This window comes from Gopherus flavomarginatus, chromosome 2, assembly GCF_025201925.1.
Source record: "Gopherus flavomarginatus isolate rGopFla2 chromosome 2, rGopFla2.mat.asm, whole genome shotgun sequence".
NCBI classification, from domain to species: Eukaryota; Metazoa; Chordata; order Testudines; family Testudinidae; genus Gopherus; species Gopherus flavomarginatus.
The window spans coordinates 68,253,331-68,276,104 of record NC_066618.1 but is presented as its reverse complement, the minus strand read 5'-3'; the positions used below and the strand labels follow the sequence as shown (position 1 = coordinate 68,276,104).

The window sequence follows — 22,774 nt, the reverse complement described above, 5'->3', positions numbered from 1 at the left end:
GTGGACCCTCCGGTGCTGGTTGATACGCAAAGTATGGTTCAGGCCTCCTCGCCCTCCCCTGATGAGGCAATTACAGCCTCTCCTCCCTCTGTCCTGCTAAACCTAAATTTAAGCTGCAGCAAGCACCAGCCCAGGCCACCCACTCAAAATACAAGCCTGCTTATAAAAAGTCGCGGGACTATAAGAAACGCCTGCAGAGGCATTCTTGGCCTGCCCCCCAGTCTGGGTCCTCCAAGGGCAAACAGGCAGGGAAATGTCAGCTTTGACAGGACACCCGGGGGCTCCCTGCCAGTTCTCATCAGGGATCCACCCTCGATAAAGCTTCCCTTCTCCAACCGATTGTGTGCTTTCCTCCCAGAGTGGTCACAGCTGACCTCAGATCGATGGTTCCTCAACACCATCTCCTGGGGTTACACCCTCCAGTTTACCTCTACCCCACCCAACCACCCTCCGCCCCCATCCTTCCTGGGGGACTACTCTCACGAGGCTCTGCTTGAGCAGGAGGTGTGGCGGCTCCTTGGCCAAGGAGTGGTGAAAGTGTTGCCAGTGGAATTCAAACGCAAGGGCTACTACTCCCGCTATTTCCTTATCTTGAAGGCCAAAGGAGGGCTCAGCCCATCCTGGACCTGTGAGGCCTGAACCGGTACATGGTGAAGCTCAAGTTCCACATGGTCTTCCTGGACTCCATCATTCCCTCCGTGGATCCTGGGGACTGGAATGCCACCCTCAATCCTCAGGACGTATACTTCCACATTATGTATTTGAGGGGCACAGACGCTTCCTCCGTTTCATGGTTTGGCGGGAGCACTACCAATTTACAGTCCTGCCATTTAGCCTGTCCACTGCCCCCAGGGTATTTACAAAGTGTATGTTGGTGGTAGCAGCCTACCTAAGGCACCACAGGGTCCAGATCTTCCCCTATCTGGATGACTGGCTGGTCAAAGGCAGCTCCTGGTCGCAGGTGTGGAATCACATGGCGCTCCTCCTGTCCATGTGCGCCACTTTGGGCCTGTTGGTAAACGACACCAAGTCCACGTTAGTCCTGGTACAATGCATAGCGTTTATCAGGGCGGTCCTGGACGCCACGTTGGCCAGAGCCTTCCTCCCTCAGGACAGGATCAAGACCCTGAAAGGGCTCATTGATACGGTCAACAAGGTTTCCAGTGACAACAGCCAGAGCATGCCTCCAGCTCTTTGGTCACGTCGGCATGCACGTATGTGGTCTGCCACGCCAGACTCAGGATGAGGTCCCGTTCAGAGGCGGGCCCACGTCAATGGAATTGGTGTCCGAATCATCAGACCTGGGTGGGGAGCCCATGTGGGGGACGTTGAGACTCAAGGTCTGTGGTCTGTGCAGGACCTGGCCCTCCACATAAATGTCAAGGAGCTCAGGGAGATGAGGCCGGTGTGCATGGCTTTCTGCTCACACGTATACGTCAGGGTTCTCATGAACAACTCGGCCTCAATGTTTTACATCAACAGGCAAGGCGGGGCCCAATCCTCTGCCCTTTGCCAGGAAGCCCTCAGGCTGTGGGACTTCTGTATAGCCCACAACATTTGCTTACAGGCCTACCACCTACCAGATGCCCAGAATTCACAGGCGGATCGCTTGTGCAGGGCCTTCTCCTCTCAGCATGAGTGGTCTCTTCACCCAAGAGTGGGGAACTCCCCCAAGTGGACCTGTTTGCGACTCAGCAGCTAGACCGGTCTCGGAACTCAGGGCCCTGACTTCCGAGCCCCCGTACATGGTGTTCCGTAAGGATAAGGTCCAGCTCCGTCCCCGTGTGTTGTTCCTCCCAAAGGTGGTCTCTGTCTACCACATGGGTCAGGATATTTTCCTGCCGGTCCTCTGCCCCAAGCCCACCGTGTCCAGTGAGGAGTGCCGCCTCCACATGCTGGATGTGCGATGTGCTCTGGCTACCCGGAGCGGACAAAACTGTTCAGAAAGTTCTCACAACTGTTCATTGGCTCGGCCGAACACATGAAGGCTCGGCTGATCTCGACTCAGCGGCTCTCCAACTGAATCACATCGTGTATCCGTACCTGTTATGACCTGGTGGGAATCCCCCCACCATCAGTTGTGAGGGCACACTCAACTAAGGCGCAGGACATTTGAAGGGCTCCACATGGTCTTCAGTTCACACTTTCACCTTGCATTATGCGATCATCTCCGAAACCAAGGAGGACGCTGGGTTCAGCAGGGCTGAAGAATCTGTGAACTCTTACCCACCTCCAACAGATATAGCTTGGAATCACTTATTGTGGAATACACATAAGCAATCATTCAAAGAAGAAAAAACAGTTACCTTTTTCGTTAACTGGTGTTCTTCAAGATGTGTTGCTCATGTCGGAGTTGTCTGGCAAGAAGGAACTGAGGATGGGGGGAGGGCGCAGCGCCCCTTATACCGTGCCATGGAGGCGCCACTCCAGGGGTTGCTAGGGGTGCTCCCCTACGGGTACTGCTAGGGGGGAAACTTCCGACACTAGTGCACGTGGAGAGCACGCACATCTATTGTAGAATAGACATGAGCAACACATCTCAAAGAACTCTAGTTACGGAAATGGTAACTGTCTTTTCCCCTCTGTTCAGCACTGGTGAGGTCACTGGAGAATTGAGTCCAGTTTTGGGTCCCCCAATACAGAAAGGATGTGGACAAATTGGAGAGAGTCCAGCAGAGGGCAACAAAAATGATCAGGGAGCTGGAGCACTTGACTTACGAGGAGAGGCTGAGGGAACTGGGCTTGATCAGTCTGCAGAAGAGAGGAGGGGGAATTTGATAGTAGCCTTCAAATACCTGAAGAGGGGTTCCAAAACGGATTGAGTTCGGCTGTTCTCAGTGGTGGCAGATGACAGAACAAGGAGCAATGGTCTCAAGTTGCAGTGGGGGAGGTCTAGGTTGGATATTAGGAAACACAATTTCACTAGGAGGGTAGTGATGCACTGGAATGGGTTACCTAGAGAGGTGGTGGAATTTCCATCCGTAGAGGTTTTCAAAGCCTGATTTGACAAAGCCCTGGCTGGGATGATTTAATTGGTGTTGGTCTTGCTTTGAGCAGGGGGTTGGACTAGATGAGCTCCGGAGGTCTCTTCCAACCCTAATCTTCTATGATTCTGTGAATTATAAATTAATCTTAAATTTGATTATTCATTATGCTTCTTTCTTTATCCACACAGACATTTTTATTCCAAATGTATCTTTATCTCTAGAACTAGTTCAAATACTAAAATGGTACTACAATAACTTTGTTCTTTATACTCTCATCATGTGAAAGATTGCCATTTGTTCCTCAATTTAAAATAAGGGGCTAACAAAGATGTATATGTAGCCCAGGGAATTTGTGGGACTTTCACTTGCATACCCATCGAGTAAGCAGAGTACACAACATTCTGTTATGGAGCAGAATATGTAGTGTTGTTCAACTCCAAGTGTCTTTAACCTGGCACTATATAAAGCTTGGGTTAGGCAAAGCTACATCTGTTAATGTGTCATAAATAAAGCCTTTCAAACACAGATATTCATTCACAATGAAGAAATCCAATGTGCATATCATTGCACAGGCCTTTCTCTTTCTTTTTTGATTTTCAGATTTCACAGACAGTTGAAAGAACTTGTGTCATTCTGTTTCTCTAGAATTTAACATTTTATGTAAAGCTAATTATGAGAATTGCCTATCGTAGCAGATGAAATACTAAAATTACGTGCTAGTTCCCTTTAAGTGTGTTATTTTCAGAATATGTCTAGTCCTATAAGACAACTTGCAAATTAAAACATAATCTCCTTTGATTTGTAGATTCAAGATGCAGCAAGTCAAGGCTTGAAGTTTGTTGGAATTATATCTCAGTACAGTTCCCAGGTGAACTCCCAGGCCAGCACCGCAGTGGCACCCACCAGTAACAACTCTGCACAACCACAAGATGTCAAAAATACATCAAACTATTCAGAGGATCATGCTTCATTGGATAGCAAGAAAGCAGATGATGCTAATGGATGCAGTGCACCAGCCCCCAGTGAGGAAAATGCTGACCAGAGTGTAGAGCTCAGTGGGGATGTAAGAGGGGAAGAACCAGTTACTGAGCATCTGAGCTTAAACTCTGCAAGGGAGAATGGAGAACAGTTTCAAGGAGAGAGCCCGAGTGTTTCACGAAGACTCAGAGAAGCGACAGACAATCAAGAAGGGGTAGCACAAAGTGACACATCAGCATTGTGTATAGAATCACTTACTGGAAGTAAGTACTGTCGTGACCTCTGATATGAACAAGCAAGTTTTAAACTGCCCTTGTTATGTTCAGAGTATCTTGGAAGAGTGATTGTAGCACTGGAACAGGGAAAAGATGCACACTATGAACAATAAAACCTTTTAATCCACTTTTCAACTTGGCTGCACACTTCATAATAATTTAATCATAAGTTTTTAGGCATTCATAGGAGCAATAAAAGGTCAGGCGCAACTCCATTGTGACCAGTTAGGTTTATCCTTCTGTGCTATTTTAGTGGGGTTGTCGTTTGCAGGGGGCAGTTGTCGTCTCAGATTTGGGCTTTCGTCTTTAACTTATTTTTGCCTCTTTCTCACATGGAAAGTTCATATGCTTGCTGTTCATATGGGTTTGTTTGCTACTGCTCCCTGATTGTGGTACTGAAGTCCTCAGAGCTCCTGAGCTTGGTTGATTTCCATCTACTACTTCCCCATCTGAAAAGATGATAATGTGCCCGAAAAGGCTTTACAGTTCTCATTCACAAATGGGACAGTCCTCAAACCCTTTCAGTGTGTGTCAGCACCACTGTAGGTCATCAGATAGCAGAAAATAAACCAGCCCAAGAGTTCTGAGAACACAGAGGATCTAGACTCTCAGACAGGTGGAGACAATAGTTGCAGATCTGTAGTTAGGACAGGATCAGATAGCAGTAAGAGGGAAGGGGTAGTTATTCATGGTAAATGTTCATTCTCATTACACTTGATCATTTTCATCTTCTTATTCTTATGTGTGTGTTAGTGGAGGGTGGTTCATCATAAACTATTTTCCTGTGTCCGTTTTGTTGTCCTCTAGTTGCACATTCTACTTTATATGTGCCATTTTGCACCACTAAAAATATATCTTGGCAGGGAGATGCCACCAGACTCCCTATTTGATCTGTTTACTTCTGTGTGGGGTACTCAGTAGCTTCACCTGCAATTACAAATAAGACAGGGGTTAGAACAATTTAGAAACACACAGTGTCATTGGAGGAAGGTAATGTTTACTCTTACCTTTTCCCAAATGATTCTGAATTGAATCTCATGATTAACAATTAGACCTCATAATATTTTCCCTTTCTTGTCTAGCTTCTTATAAAACACTTTTTACACTAGTTTCTCATACTGTTTTGCTTAGTTACCCATTTGGTATTAATTATTACTTTATGTAATAAAATTCCATCTTAATTATTTTCACAACCATCATCTCCTTGGTTGTAGTTTATTCCCATGTCTTATATTTTACATAAGCGCATCCAAACTCTTTTGTTCCTCGTAGGATTCTGTATCTGACAGTGAGAGTGACTTCTTAGCCTCCTCCATAGAATATTGGCCTGATTGTTTGTATTTTTACATAACTTAAGTTTTGAGGGGGGGCTGAATCAAACTGGCCACCTTTTACTGTACTTTCTTCATTGTTTGTGGGACAGTAAAGCAGCCAGATTTATCCAAAGTATATCCCAAAGTGGTTGCATTTGTCTCTTATTAGAATAGTTTATCCGGATTTGTATTAGACCCTTATGCATCTCAGCATTGTATTTGCATTTGCAACTGCTTCTAAACAAGGGGTATATCCAGTTCAGCCAGGCAAATTACTCTCTCTTTCTTCAATAAGAGTACTTTTGAGAATACTCACATTCCATGTTTTATTTTCTCCTTAGCTTTACACTTTTCTGCACTGAATTGTATGAGCCTCTGACTGCATTTGACCATTCTTGTAGTCTGTGCAATGTATTATGAAGTTTATCCAGGTCATTGGGTACATAAAGTCAGGAAAAACCGATTCTAATCTGATTTCCTGAAGGGCACCACTTGTCTGTCTGCCACAAACGGTTTCCATTCCCTAATTCCAACTATCTTCGGACTCTGAGATAGCTCATCTATGCCCAGCTTGCTGACAATTGTACTGAAACTTTTAGTTGTGGAACTTATTTTAAGGCCTTCTGGAAACCCCCCAAAATTTCACCCCAGCTGCTGATTCACTAGACAAGATCTTCAGTCTCATTCTCTGCTGACCTTCTTTGTTTAACTTCTTTCTTTGAGTGCTTTCTGATTTGAGAGTACTTCTCAGCCAGTGTATGGGTTGAGTAATGCTTCTATTTTCCAAGAATGAGGATCTGAGAAGACAATTTTATGAAGTATCTCACCGGCAGCTGGATTTTTCCAAATATATTGTCCCCACCATATAGCTGATTTCTTTATTATTCTTGAGTGCCCGTGAGTTCTTTCAGTGCTTTCTTTTTCTTCCTTGGAAAATGAATTTCAGTCTTTGGCATCAATCCTTCATCTTCCCTTGTGAACACTGAATCCCTGCATAATTTTTGCATTGTCTCCCTTTTCTTTCACCAGACAGTCTCTGCTCTCTCTTGGACTTTTCTTCTCCTGAATTCATCTTTTTTAAATGATTGTAGTGTTTGTTATAGTTTGTGCAGTCTTCATTTTGTTATTTAATTTAGGGTATGTCTATACTGTTGCTGGATGTATAATTACCAGCTTCTGTAGACATGCCTGTGCTAGCTTTGATTGAGCTAATGTGCTAAAAACAGCAGAGTAGCCGTGGCGGCATGGGAGGCAGGATAGGCTGTCCACTCAAGAACTTATGTAGGGTCTTGGATGGAATTGTAGTCAGGCAGCTAGCTTGTGCTGCCACTGTAGCTACACTGCTCTTGTAGCACTCTGGCTTAATCAAAACTGATGTGTGTGTGTCCACCTGAGCTGGAAATTACATCTCCAGCTGCAATATAAAAGAACCCTTTGTGTTTCTCATTCTTACACTCTTACAATGTCATTTTTAGGCTAGCTGATCTGTGTCTTTGCCTAATTATTTTGTAGAGCCCACATGACTTTCTCTTTTTTTTATTACTCTTTGCATGTCTTTGTTTATCCACATTGACCTTTTTCTATTCCCATGTGTATATGTTGCCAAATATTCTATACAACTCACAGGCATACAGTACTTTCTCACAAAAAATTCTTCCAAGTGCTTTTCCCACTTGCCTTTGTTTTGTCACCTAGCTAATTCTCCCCTTATGTAGAAGTTGTTCTCTTGACTTTATTATCTGTATCTACTGCTACATTCCTGAGCCAACATGTTTATTTTTATACGTGTAAAGAGCTAATCCTCAGCTTAGCTACACAAATAGTAGTAGTAGTAGTAGTAGTAGTTGAACATTTCTCTTTTCTGGTTTTTTTTTCTTTACTGAATTCCTCACTTCTCATTTCTCTTGAAATTCAGAATCTTTGTCCTTTCTGCTTGTATACCTGTCAATAATTGAACCATTATTGACAGTGGCTTTCATCAAGGGGTCCTCCAAATCTGGATTGAAAATGATTTTAAGTGTACATGTAACCAGGATAAAATATTTTGAGTAACATTTCAGAAAATACCATGCTTTCTGAACTGTACTGAAGAGGATTTTGATCTTTTTACACTTTGCTGAAAATCGTCAACAATGGTCTATTTTCAAGTGTAGACAGGACTTTGGTATCAAGTTAGTTCTGATTACAAACCAGACCAGATTTTTCGTGCTGTTTGTTTGCCTACATTTACACTTTCACTCGTGTCATCAAGAGCCTGGACTAATGCCTGTTAAGGCCAATGAAAGAATCCAGTTAACCACAAATGTGTGTAAGATCAGACCTGCACAGCTCAAAACCAAATCAAAATAGCCTACCTCCCTACTTCCATTTATTTCCAAGTTTAAAAGTGTTGTAGTTATCCTATCCACAAAAAACCTTCTCCATTTATTTCTACCTTTAATAATCATGTCCTGGTTTATCTCCAGATAGTTAACATCTTTCCTGATTTATTTATGTTCTCTGTTTATATGATTTTTTGAGTATTGTACCCTTTTGAGTCACCTTATCATCAGTTTTTTCTTTCTAAACAAGTAGTGTGTAGTGAGTGAATTCCTGTTAACATTCCCTTGGTGGTGTTAGATTTGAGATATGTCCCTTCTCTGCATCTCCTTCCTCCAGGACCCATCATCTGTTGTTTCCCAACCTTCCTTTATATAGAGAGAGTATTGAGCTCTTCTCTGAGGTACAGTCTCTGTACTTGATTAAGCCTTCATTAGCTTTTCACTCTCCACCAAGCTTACTTCAACCAGGCTTTAGCTAAGTCATTGGCATTGTAATCCTACGAAACCCAGTTCCACCATCTTTGTTCACAGTAGTGACTTACTCTAAATTGTCCCTATTTGCTTTGTGTTCTTTTAGTTCCACGATGAGGCCTCCATGAGGAAAAACTATCAGAGTGACTGTATCATAGTAACACCTGAGATTAGAAGATATTACCTTTACAACATAATATGAGATAATTCCAAGTTGATGGGCTGCCTGAATGTTTTATTATTTTTATTCCCTTTGAAAAAACAATCAGTTCAATTGGGGTTGATTCCTGCTGTGTTTGAAATCAATGGGAGCTTTACCATTGACTTCACTAGGCCATTAATCGGGCCACTAATATGTAAAATAACAATATATGAATATTTTTAATTTTAGACGTTTTACTGTTAAATTAGTGTTTTTTCCTTCCTGGGAGTTTTGATTATCTCTTTAACTCCCATTTAACCCCAATATTGCAGATGTCTGTGGTGATTTTGTTGTCTACTGAGACTTACCTAATGATGAGATTAAATTAATCGCTCCTCAGGTGGGCTGGAAGCTACATCACACACACCAGTATCTAGCTAATGCCCTTATCTTTAGGGATCTTCACAATTCCACTTTTCCTTCCTATTCATCTGCTCATCTCTTACTGCTTTGCCTCTTCTCAGACCCATTTGGCCTCTATATTTGTTTGATCCACTGTGAATTCCTGATCTTGGCTCTCCCACTTGCCATTTCCATGCGCAGTGGAAGGTCATATCATTGGAAATGTTACTTGTCCTAAATTTGCAGTAAGATCTCAGATTTGAGCTATGTCCTTGATATCAGTTAGTAGCTATCTCCTTTGTGGCTCATACACAAAGGCAAACAAGTATACAATTTAGGTGAATTTGCTAATAATATATTCTACAACGATAAATTTTACTAGTAAAACTCATTTGTTTCTACTATGTTATTTATTTATGCTGTTCGACTCTCCCTCTGAGCAGGAGTTCCATATTACAACTAGTAAATATTTATATTATGATAAGGCCCCAGTCAGGATTTGGGACCCTGTTGTGCTGGGCATTGTATAAACACGTAAAGGAGATGACCCTTCTCTGAAGGGTTACAATAGAAAGACAAGCAGACAAAAGGGGAAGGATCTGATTATGATAGTTATAATAGGAAACAATAATTATAATATCACAATATGTTTATTATAGTCTTACAATTTAAAAACTTTTTTTTAGCAATGGAAATATTTGCTATCTTCAACAAGCCAAAGACCCAACAAAGATGCAGCCAGTACTATACTGTGATGATTCCTATGAAGATCTCCAGGAATGGGCAGACTGTCAACAGCTTAGAAGCAAATTGGCTGGAGCACATGACAGATCACTTCCGGAAAGGAGGCTTGCTGGTGAATGCCATCTTCAGCCTTGGAATGGTAAATGGTATGGAATTTACTGAAAGCACTACCCTGTGACTCTTTTTCCTTTTAAGGGGCTTACTGTAGTTGAAGAGAAGACATTTGGTGGGTGTTTTTAGGATAAGCCAAAGCAGATTTTATTTTTGATCAACCTATTTCAGCGATGGAAATAGCCAAGTACAGGAAATACTTTGGTGATTGAATGAGGAACCTTGAGATCATGCATTATATTTTATGTACATTGTAGAGATGCTTCTGCAATCACAGAAGTATGCAAACACAGATAGCATCAGTTTATTTACATGAGTCAGTTTTTGATCTTTAATCTTTGAAGTTTTAACAAAGAATAGTCTGGTTTTTTTTAACTACACTCTGGAATCACATACCATACATGCAGATTACTTGTAGATTTCACCCCCACAGCAGCTTGTGAAATAGTATCTCAACATTTTAAAGCAGTTGAAATAAACTAAGGGAGGCATTTCCTATAAACTGCTCTGCTGTACACTGCTTCTGGGTCTGAGTTTAGGTCACTGCAAAGACACTACTGATTGCATTTATCCATTATAATCAGTCTGTCTAGGTTCTTATGCAGCACCCATCACCTGAGTACTTCACAAAATTACAAAATGTACATATAAATCTCTCTTTTACTTTGCCTTCTCCAATCTGGAGTGTGTGATGGAGAAGTGAGGTGGTTCATTTGTTTTGTTGATGTTATAGTAAGAAGAGTAGATCAAAGAAATGAGTGGTTTTGTTCTGAAAATTAAGCATCATTGCCAGGATTTGAACTCTGCTCTCTTGGCTCCACAACCAGTACTTAGAATATAGTTGGCCACAATGCTTTACTTAAAATCAAGCCCTCAACCCTCTTACAGAGAGGGACAATATTGACTTAGATGTTCAGGACCCAGGAAGAATGGGAAGGAAAAGACGGGCCAAGGGAGGGAAAATATTAGGACAAAAAAAATATTCCAGTCATAGACAGCAAACTAACTTTCTTGGAAGAATATAGTAGTAGTCCTCTCATGACTAGAGAAATAAGGCCTGATCCTGTGACTGCTGAGTGTCTTTGCATTCTACTGACTTCTCTGAGTTTGCTTAGCCATTCCTCAGAGGTAATTCACTGGATAGAGTGTTGATTTGGGGGCACAAGGTTTGTGGCAAAGTGAGACAAGGACAGCTGCCAGAGGTTTTCTTCCTCTTTTGCTGCTGGCAAAAGTCTCTTGGCCAATGATAAAACACAAGAAGATTAATTTATCCTGTTAAAATTCAATTGGGAAATTAACAGTCACTCCTAATTTTTCATTCTGCAACAAATAGCAGCAAAGAGAAGGTCCAAAGTTCACATGATGGAATGCTTTCTCAGAGCTTCCTGTCAAGTCCTGTAATTGCTAGTTAACTTGCTTAGAAACAAATGGTCATTTATTTTGTGTATATAAAAATTGCAATTTATAAAGTATGAGTCACTGAGCCTGATCTGCCCAATTATGTCTGCTTTTTAATGCAAGTATTTATTCCTGGCCTCTCATCAGTGTACTGTTAAACACAGCATATGAAAATATTCTTTTGTTATTTAAACATTAAAAGTGCTTTTACATAATATTGCTCTGGGGGAGGTTCATGCACTCAGATACTATGTTGAAGAGTGCTTGGAAAATGCCTACACACAGCAGTGAAGAGAGATTAGAGGCTGAGTCTTAAATGTTGTTTATTTTCTGAACAATCTGAATAGTACAGTTAGTTTAGAATTGTGTAAAAATGGCCAGATCCAGAGTTAAGCTAGAGTAAAGATTGTAAACAGGCCATTAATTTGCAAAATTATTAGAATTTTATTATTATGAAAGCAAAAAGTTTGAAAATCAAGAAAAAAAGTATGGAAATAATGAATTTAGAATGTTGTTGACTCAACCTAAATGTCATGAGGCTTAGAAATAGTCAGTATGGTGCCAACAGCATCCTTAACTCTGCCGTTTATCCTTGATCACTTTCAATTCCGGGCCATAGACCTGCACTGTATAAACTGTGGCTAAACCCACTCAGTAGTAGACAGACGCCTGCCCTTCTACTGCCTTCATGGTAAAGGTCAAAGACTACAACATCTAGGTTTCCCTGTTTCTCCATGAGATGATAGCACTTGACTCTATCCATTTACTCTCCCAGTATTAGTCAGAAACCTCAGATTCCAAACACAGATCAGAAGTCAAATTTTCTATATTCATCCAGAACTAATGAGTTATGGGCCCTCCAGAGTCTAATTGCCCTTCTAAGATGGGCTTGAAATCCTCCTGTACCTGAGGAAGCTTGGAAGTGTAGCTGCAGGTTATGTCATTGGAGAACAAAAGACCATATTATTGTGATTCATATATAATATATAAAGATTTTCATGTGACAGCTAGTGCAATTCTTCCACCAGTAAGAAGAGGCTAGATGAAGGCAAATAGGGTCAGAGTTAAGCTTGGTGTTTGATACTTTAGATGAGTATTTCCAGATTTGATGATGTTTAAGTTTTTTGTTGATTTACAGTCCTCTAAATTATTAGTTTTCCTGCATTTGCTTGTTACCTTAACTCTGAATTTCCAACTTTTGGACTTTTAAAAAATATCTACAGTGTTTAAAAAAATAAAATGTTTGGGACATTACTGGTCACACTGGACGGTAGTCATTGCTAGTGTGACTGTACTGACCTCAGTGGAGTTGGCTCAGGGATGCATTTAGCCTGTTATTTTCCTATATAAGTAGCTAACATGGCTGGGATTCTTGTCACTTATGTGAGGGGTGTGTGTGTGTGTGTGTGTGTGTGTGTGTGTGTGTGTGTGTGTGTGTGTGTGTGTGTGTGTGTGTGTGTGTGTGTGTGTGTGTGTGTGTGTGTGTGTGTGAGAGAGAGAGAGAACTCAGCCAAAGGCTAACACACAGATCACACGCCAAGTAGAATTTATGCCAGTATGTTTCACTCAGTAGAAACAATAACAACATAAAGGTTAGCTTCAGAGATGAGGTGGCTTAATAGTTCAAAGACAGCTGCGGGAAAATTGTTGCCCACCAGTATAGCTGTCATGATATAATAAGAAATCTTTTTCCATACCCTTCTTTTAAATCACAAGCAAGAACATTACAGCAGCATTTTGCCAACAGACCTGCATCAAATATTTATACAGCCAAGTGAAAATAGCTTTTTGTGAACAATGGGGAAGAATCTTTACCTTAATAAAAAATGCAGTGATAACGGACCATTTGTTGGTAAAGGAGGGTGATTTAACCTTTGTATTCTGAGCCTTCACTCTGAGAAAGAATGAAGTTGCATGAGCTAAGAGGATGGAGAGGAAAATGACACCATGAACCAGACAAAATCGAAACGTGGTTTGTTTTAATAGCATGACCAGCTGTGTGGCCCAATGAACCGCTGCTAATGGAGATGGCCCAATGTTTGATTGCAACACAGGGCTTGCTAACTTAGTATTTGAGAATTAACTGGATGAGTGTAATACACTGACTTCCAAGAGATTAATCACGCTAATGAAGAGTTTATTGAAAGATGAGAAAAACACACAGGAATCAGGGAGATGTTGAACTGCTGGCATGGTAGATGGTGTAACTACTGCAGACTACTGTAGGAATTGTAAAAGAGAGTCTTGGCCTGCAAAGTTTTGGATGACTATTTTTCTAGACTTGAGACATGATGGTTCTGTCCCAGAACACACATTAGGGTATATACTTTGGGTATATCTACAATGTCAAGTTGAAGATGTAAATTCTAGCTCACAGTGACATACCCGCACTAGCTCTGATAAAGCTAGTGTGCTAAAAATAGAGTGTAGCTCAGTGCAGGCGACAGGATGGGCTAGCCAACCCAAGTACATAACTGTCCAAGATACTGGGAATGTGCTTGGGGTGTCTAGCCCCTCCTGCTGCCCATGCCACTCTGGCCACACTCTATTTTTAGTGCACTAGCTCGATCAGAGCTAGTGTGGGTATATCAACTTGAACTGGAATTTACAACTCCAGCTCAAAGTGTAGACGTACCTTTAAGTATCTTCATTAGGTGGAGCTCATAATATGCTCCGGGGACTCCTTGCACTCCTCCATTTCCCCTGCCCTCAAGCGTCCTGTGTGTCTCCTTTGCATTGCCCTTTATTTCAGGGACTCACTGCAACTCCCTCTTCTCTTTCCCACATGCCAGCAGTATCAAGAATCCCCCATTCCCACCTCACCCCATGGCAATAAGTCTGTGCCCGATACATTCTTCTTCCTCCCAGCTCCACTGCAGGATCTCCCATTCTCTACCAATGCCACATGCTCTTTGTGGATCCCCATCCCGGCCTCTATCCTCCTTTCACCACATACCGGGGCACCTCTTCTTCCCTAGGCACCCTTTCCCCACCATTATTATTTCTCTTCTTTCTGTGTGGGAGATAAGTCATTCAGGGTGTCAACATGTTAAATGCTATTGAGAGAGCAGGAAGAAATGAGATAGAGATATTGCTGTGCTATACGTTTTTGATGGGTTCTATCAACTGATGTTTTTGATCTATAGATAATTACAGAGTGCTGTGGCTCTGCTAAACAGATGCCAGGGGCTCTGTGTGTCCCCCATTTCTCCCCTTCCAGTTTTCTGATTTTCTCTCCCAAATCAATAGGGTTCTGCCCATTGATACCTGAAACATTCCCTGAAATTTTGGAATTAGTCAAAGGTGGGGTTCAGAAGCTATTGCATTATTGACGGCCAAGAAAATGCCATCAGGCTGAGCATATGCCCTTTCAAGCTCAGCCAACGATAGACTAATTCTCAAAGGGATGCATACTGTGCCTCAGGTGGCATGTGGCCAGGATTTATCACCGAATTTGGTCCGCTGGTTGGGTCATTAGCTTCCCTGGCTTGGGCTGGGTACTGATGGAGAGTGTGACATGAACACTGATCCAGGCCCCCTGCACTGTTTATTTACATATGTGAATGCTGTGAATTGTGCATGAGTAGATTAATATGCAGTGGAATGAGGCACACATGATGATTTCAGAGTGGGCTCAGACGTGTGTGCTGGTTTGTTTTGAACCCTCAAGCATGGGTTGGTGAGCAGGTGGAGGCTACAGTTATGCAGGCATATGAAAATGTATTTTATTGGATTTTTGTATAGACTAGAGTACACATAACCTTCACAAAGCATCTACTCCCACATATAACCTGTCTGTTGTATGATTTAGACCGGTGTATTCTTAGTTCATCTACAGCACTTTATTTCTTGGCTGTCCTTGCTATTATGATCGCTTGTTGGGCATCCTATCAGTTGAGGGGTGACCAGACCTGTTCCTTTTGACAGAAGAGGTTAATCTGTCTCTGTGGTTTCACAAACTTGTATCTTTTCAAAAACTTCAATCAAAAACACATACAACATTAACTCCATGTAAATCTGTTCCATGCCAAACTTATCAGACTGAGTCACAGATGTGGAAAATCCATTTCCAAAGTTTGAGAAGTGAAATAAATCCCTGCCGCAGGATTTTGGAGCTTTATTGCTGTGCATTCCAGTTTTACTTTTTTCCACTACTTTATATGGTTCTATTTATCCCTTAGTGCATTTATTCAGCTTCACTAAACCCCCTTCCTCTGTTTTTGGTACGACAATGTGGTAATCTGACTAGTGGCTCTCTTTTGATGCTGCTTCATTGCCTCTGATATTGTCTTCAGTTGGTGCTTTTTTGAATTTCAAGTAGTGTAACTGTTTATCTCTGGTGTTGTCGTCCCCCTCCCCCACGCAAAAAAGATTAGTGCTTTGTGCAAAGATGTTCTGCAGCTTGGCCCAGATAGAATAGACAAACTACTGCTCCCATTGCCAGGAAGACGCAATGAAATTAGGTTTTCCTAATATTTGCTCTGAGTTGTGGGGGCATACTTCTAGGTACAGGCAGATCTTTTCCTTATATATACCTTCCCTCTTCTGTCTCATTGCTAAAATAGAATAGTAATAAATAATATTGAAACCTTGCACGTACATAATGTTTTGTATCTATAGCTCTCAGAGCTTTTGCAAAAGCAAGCATTATTATCCCCATTTTACAGATGGAGTAAGTGAGAGGTTACGTGACTTGCCTAAAGTCAGAGAGTAAGTCAGACTGAGTCTGGGATGGAATCTCAGTCCTCGGATCTCTATCTTAAAAAATTAAAGTGCTTGTTTGAGCTTTGACATTCATTCTGTTGCTGGACGTAGATTTGGCATGTGCACTTCCTACATAAATTGGGTCATATTCAGCATCTAAACCTAAGTCCTACAAGTGCCATTTTTTAATGAAATATACAAGATACTCCCTGGCCAGCCATGTACATATAGTGAGCACTTGTCTGAGTCTCCACATTTTCTAACCTGTACCTCAGCTCCTTAGTCAGCTTGTTAGTTATTTATTAACAGCAATTTCCTTTCTTGTTTGAACAGAGTGATCCACTTGAGCCCAAAAAAGAGGTGCCTTTTGGACAGAGTCATTGCTTTGTAGTCCAATTTGTCTAGTTTGCAGTCCAGTGTTTTAAGGACAGCATGTACTGATCAAGCTTAGAATCAGAGAATCATGGAATATCAAGGTTGGAAGGGACCTCAGGAAGTCATCTAGTCCAACTCCCTGCTCAAAGCAGGACCAACCCAAATAAATCATCCCAGCCAGGGCTTTGTTAAGCCAGGCCTTAAAAACCTCTAAGGATGGAGATTCCACCACCTCCCTAGGTAACCCATTTCAGTGCTTCACCTTCCAATAAAATAGTTTTTCCTAATATCCAATCTAGAGCTCCCTCACTGCAACTTGACACCATTGCTCCTTGTTCTGTCATCTGCCACCACTGAGAACAGCCTAGCTCCATCCTCTTCGAACCCCCCTTCAGGTATTTGAAGGCTGCTATCAAATCCCCCCTCACTCTTCTCTCTGCAGACTAAATAAGCCCTGTTCTCTAAGCGTCTCCTTATAAGTCATGTGCCCCAGCCCCTAATCATTTTCATTGCCCTCTGCTGGATTCTCTTCAATTTGTCCATATCCTTTCTGTAGTGGGGGGCCCAAAACTGGACACAGTACTCCAGATGTGGCCTCACCAGTGCTGAATAGAGGGGAATAATCATTTCCCTTGATCTGCTGGCAATGGTCCAATTAATGCATCCCAATATGCCATTAGCCTTCTTGGCAACAAGGGCACACAGTTGACTCATATCCAGCTTCTCTTCCACTGGAATCTGCAGGTTCTTTTTGGCAGAACTGCTGCTTAGCCAGTCAGTACCCAGTCTGTAGCAGTGCATGGGATTCTTCTATCCTAAGTGCAGGACTCTGCGCTTGTCCTTGTTGAACCTCATCAGATTTCTTTTGGCCCAATTCTCCAATTTGTCTAGGTCACTCTGCACCCTGTTCCTATCCTCCAGCATATCTACCCCTCTCCCCCCGGCTTAGTGTCATTCGTGAACTTGTCGGTGCAATCCATCCCATCTTCCAGATCATTAATGAAGATGTTGAACAAAACTGACCCCAGGATCAACCCCTGGGGTACTCCACTTGATACCGCTGCCAACTAGACATCGAGCTGTTGATCATTACCCACTGAGCCAGACGATCTAGCCAGCTTTCTATCCACCTTATTTATAGTCCATTCATCCAATCCATACTTCTTTAACTTGCTGGCAAGAATACTGTGGGAGACCCTATCAAAAGCTTTGCTAAAGTCAAGGTATATCTTCTCCACCACTTTTCCCGTATCCACAGAGCCAGTTATCTCATCATAGAAGGCAATCAGGTTGGTCAGGCATGACTTGTCCTTGGTGAATCCATGCTGACTGTTGCTGATCACCTTCCTCTCTTCCAAGTGCTTCAAAATGGATTCCTTGAGGACCTGCTCCATGATTTTTCCGGGGCCAGGGTGAGGCTGACCGGTCTGTAGTTTCCTGGATTCCCCTTCTTCCCTTTTTTAATCAATCAACCCAGGCTTCTTGGGACCCCTTTTTTAATTCTAAAATGGATTGCAGAGAGGTCATTGGAGGTGTGGGGACAGAGGTAAGTGGGGAAAATGGCATGGTTCCTTGATGCTTTTGGTTTCCCAACAGAATCCTAAAAGAAACCACTAACAGAATGCTTACATATTTCTTCTTGAGGCCTAAGCTTACAAAAATAGCCTTCATTATTTTGGGTGTGAATAATTTGCACCTGCAGTTGCACTCATTTAGAGCCTAATGATTTAATTGAATCTTTAAAAAAAAAAGTAATTCAGCATGTAAATAGGTGCAATAACTGTTGCAAATGCCTACATCTGCAGTTCTTCCCCATGTAATTGTAGACACAGCTTGCAGTATTGAAGGCTTGCTAAAAACCTGGACTTTATATTTTACCATAGTAATCTGAACATGTGAGACATTTCCACGAAGTAATATCTTCAAAAGACATAGAGCCAGATTGTGCCTGGCTTCTGTCTAGAATGATGCACAAAAGGAGAAGAAGGTTCAGGAAGCCTCCCTCTGGCCCTCATACAGTGGCTGGGCACACTTTCGATGTGTTCTCCCTTGAAGGCAGCAGTGCTATCTTTCAAGCACCTCGTGAGTGGGAAGGAGGTGGGATCAGAGCAAAGCAGACTTGTGTGGAAAAGCAGATATGTCAGGGGTGCAGCATTGGGTGTGCTCCCTGCATGCCTGGGAGGTCTGGGGGGTACTGTGACGTCTGAGTCTCCTATTGAATGGCATGGCTCTTCATCACCTCCTTTGTGAGCCATGGGAAAAAAGCAGCAGTTCAGCCCATGGTTTTATCATTGGCCTTTAAAAGAAGGCCACTGCCTTTGTCCAAATGGGTTGTGAGCTCTGCATTCATGTTACTGTAATTGTTAAAGAAACGCTGTGTGGATAGTTTCTGTTCCCTCCAGGTAAATGTAGATGAATAAAGACCCCAACTAAAGGAAATGATAGAAGCCTTGACAAGGCACTAGATCAGGAGTGGCCAACCTGTTGCTCCGGAGCCACATGTGACTCATTCACAGGTTAATATGCGGCTCCTTACATAGGCACTGATTCCGGGGCTGGAGCTATAGATGCTAACTTTCCAATGTGCTGAGAGTGCTCACTGCTCAACCCCCTGCTCTTCCCCAAGCCCTGCCCCCACTCCACCCCTTTCCCCAAAGCCCCTGCCCCTTCCCCTGAGCCTTGCATGCCCTCGCTCCTGCCCCCTCCTCCCTCCCCCTCATAAGCCTTCTGCACATGTGAAACAGCTGATTGCGGGGATGGGTGGGATAGGCACTGATTGGTGGGGTGCTGCTGATGTATTACTGTGGCTCTTTGACAATGTACATTGGTAAATTCTGGCTCCTTCTCAGGCTCAGGTTGGTCACCCCTGCACTAGACAATAAATATAGGCATTGGCTCAAACTGAAAACGTCTTTTCCAGCTCTAATTTATATGGTTTACCAGCATTATTTCCAATAGCAAATATGACAACTTAAATCTTTTAATAACAGTTTACTGAACAAAATATGCCCATGAAGTCACTCTTCTATGGAAAATCCATCTCTAGGTTTGCTTTTCTTTGGATGTGTGTGATTTTCATTAGCTGTCATATCAGCTCTGTGTGATTTATTGGTTGGGCATATCTGGTTCCATTGCAAAACAACAGATCATGGCCATGTGCAGAAAATAATTTCATTAAAAATGAAAAGAAACTATGCTATAAAATGTCATTTTTGGGGAGGGAGAAAGGAGAGAACATGCGCAAGGTCCTTTATAATCAATCATCCAAAATAAATGTGTTATTTAGGAGCTATTTTAAGGCAGGCTGGCTGAAAACATGTTTTATTAAACAATGTAAAAATAATTCCCAGTACATTGTATCATATACAGGGTAATCTTTTGTGATTGCTTTTGAAATATATGTTGATTGTTTCATAATTTAGATTATTTATCTTACAAGGAACAGTAACTCAATTGCATCTTACAAAATAGCTACTTAATGGAGCACATACTGGAAAACACTGAAGAAAAGAATTGGTTAATGACTTCTACTTATGAGTACATGACTAAGGTCTGGGAGAACATGCTGCTAAAATTACTTACTAATGATCTATGAAAACCAAGAGAATGGCTGAACATGCAGTTATATATATGATTGAGAAGGAGTGGGAACAGTGGCCCTAGTGACCAAAATACGTTCATAATTCGTGCAATAGTTGTGAGCACATCTTTGCTCACACACAATCCTTAATTTGCATATGCTAATAGTTACTTTGTGCATGTAGATCAAGTAATTGCACCTACAAGTGCGTATGCGATTATATGACTTGTGTGGACAAGTGGATGTATTCGTCAATATTGTAAGCATATATAATGTGGACTTTCCAATGTGCTGGGGTGCTCACTGCTCAACCCCCTGCTCTTCCCCAAGCCCTGCCCCCTGTGAAAATTTGGCAATAAGTATTATGTTATTTGGTCTTCATCCATAAGCATGTAAGTATGTGTATAACTTTAAGCTTGTGAACAGTCTCATCAATTTGAGGCCTAATGTGGGCATATTTCATTTGGCATGTTCAAACTGAAGTAGTTATGTTTTTGAAAATAAACATATTAACACATAAATGATCATGAAACTTGCTCTTACAGAATCAAGGGTATTCTTTAAAACTACAAGATTAATTAGCCTCATTGACTTTATGGGGGTCTCCACCTGTGTCCTTTTTTATTAACATGCGGGGGGAAAAGCTCAGATTTTGATCATTAACAAAGTAAAATGCCTTGCTGTGTGTAAAGTGTCTACCATGCAGCTTACAGAAACCTCTTGTTTTAGCAGATTCCATGCAGGGCTTGATAGATGGAGTGTTTGTCTTTGAAGATCTTTCTACCGAAGACAGTAAGACTATACAGGGCTATGATGCTATTGTTGTGGAACAATGGACTGTCCTAGAAGTAAGTATATCATTTACTATAATTTGGTTTTCACCCTCACGGTATTGTAATATTTTTCTAAATCACAAGCTGGCAAGATGGTGTAGTAGACTTTCACATACTTCAGAAATACCACATGTGTTACTGAGGTAAAGGAAAGAGGGCTTGAAAACATAATATGGTAATATGGTAATAAGTGGGATGCCTACGTGGCTTGATAAGATATGTCTCCTGTGTTGTACATTGCAGTTCTCAGCTAAACTTTTGAGGGGCATGAATGTTGGTCACAGACAGAACTCAGGACCAAAAATATATGCCTCTGCTACGTGAACTATAAAGAGAATCTCCATCAGTTGTGATGGCAACATAATCACAAATGCTAGCTCAAGTTATAACATTACATTCATCATGGGGGTAGTGATACTAAAAAAAAATCTTAGATAGATATAGATGCCATGAGTGCACATCATAACTAGTAATATGCTTTGTAGTGACCTCTCTGGCCAACACAAAAAGAACTGACAAGGTATGAGTAGAGATGCATCTTTGGCCAGAATGCTGGTCAGCACTCACAGAGTTGAGTGTTCGCAGATTAAAGGAGAGAAATGGGAACAGAGTGCAGAAAAAACTAAGCATGCAGCATATCACCTGATTGCTATGAAGTCTCTAGAAAGACTCTTTGGATCAGGCCCAATGATGTGTATCTCCAGTTGCAGGCAAAACTAGTTCAACTAAACTGAGCTTCAGAATTCTTTGCATCTAAAATGAAACATCAAATGGAACAATGCATTTGTATTATTACCCACATTTTTACTTTAATTTGCTTTTTGAATATCTATTTCAGTGCTGCCAGAAAAAAATATTATGTATTTAAAAAGATAATGACTAAACTTCTAGTTTGCTATATGGAGTAAAAGGGTATAAAATCCTGAGAGAGGCTTAAACAAAGCATGGATTCACAAAAAGTATGCATAACAAAAAATGTTGGGCAACCACTGGTTTAAATATGTAAAAATCCACCCACCTAAAAGTTAAGCCCTACTGATTTTAGTGATTATCAAAGGATGACTTGTGACTCAGTGAAATATACTGGCCATACAGTAATGTTCAGTGATCTTATCAAAGAACAAGACAGGCATTCTGTTAAACAGCTAGTGGTGGGTCCTCTTGTGGCTAAATGTGTCTGAATAAATAATTTGTATCTTATGTTCACTCTTAATAGTTATAATCTTGAAAGTAAGTTAACAGGCTATTTTCTGCACATTTCTGGGCTAAATTGTGGTATTAAGACAGAGCCTTGCAAAAAGTGCCTGTGAGCCATTGCATCTTACAGAGGCATCCTATCTTAATTGTGCACTATGCCTCCAGGTGTTCTTAGGGAGTGCCCTTGCAGAAATTCTTACATAAGCTGCAGCATATGCTCCTTTCCAGGGTAAGGAGGGGAATACAGCCATGGCCTTGCCTACACTTTTCCAGTTTTCGGTGACTTCTGCTTGTAACAGTGCTACACAAAAGTAGTCCTCATACTCAGGAGTATGCAATAAAACTATGGTCAGCCCTTATGTGCTTATATAAGTGTAAGAGTTAGGGAGACAGGTTCTTTCTGACCTCCCCTGTCTTGCTTACCCACATAAGGGTTTACGTACAGTCCAGCCTGTCTGTGCTTTAAGAATGCATTTTAACACCAAGTTATTTCAACATTTATTTTTGAAAGAGCTTGATCATTTTCCTGATAAATATTCCAATTGTATAAATTGAATTGTGAAAGAGAGGATATATAAACAATTAAAACTCTTTGAAAGCTACAAAGCCTTTCTTGCTATAAACAGTGCTTTACTTTGGTTTTCCTAAATTTTAACTGTTTTGGGTGTTAAGTATCAGGCAACTCAGAGGAAACGATAAATATACTCATCCTGTGAATTTCCACAGGAAGCTTTGGTAGTCTTATTGATTTCTTTCAAGCTATAAGCCTTAAAACTATATATTTTCTTTCCTATTGGTGTGAAATAATATTTTAAACATTTATAGCATTTACTTCAGTTGGATTGTGGCAAGTGTATTCTCTTCTTATTGATTATATCACTTGATAGTTTATCTTGATAGATTTTTTGGGTTAGGTTTTCCTCATTGGCCGAGGCATGAGAAT

At 41.5% G+C, this 22,774-nt stretch overlaps 1 protein-coding gene across 4 annotated transcripts in view; it reads left to right on the top strand.

Annotated features, from left to right (window-relative positions):
* RFTN1 (raftlin, lipid raft linker 1) overlaps positions 1-22,774 on the top strand; it is a 118,372-nt gene that overhangs the window by 71,605 nt on the left and 23,993 nt on the right. For 3 of the 4 annotated variants that reach the window (XM_050938411.1, XM_050938412.1, XM_050938409.1), the window contains exons 5-7: positions 3,793-4,228; positions 9,576-9,779; positions 20,531-20,649. In XM_050938411.1, coding sequence (XP_050794368.1) covers positions 3,793-4,228; positions 9,576-9,779; positions 20,531-20,649 — 759 coding nt within the window. The remainder of the gene's footprint in view (positions 1-3,792; positions 4,229-9,575; positions 9,780-20,530; positions 20,650-22,774) is intronic. The other variant, XM_050938410.1, reaches the window with a different exon arrangement.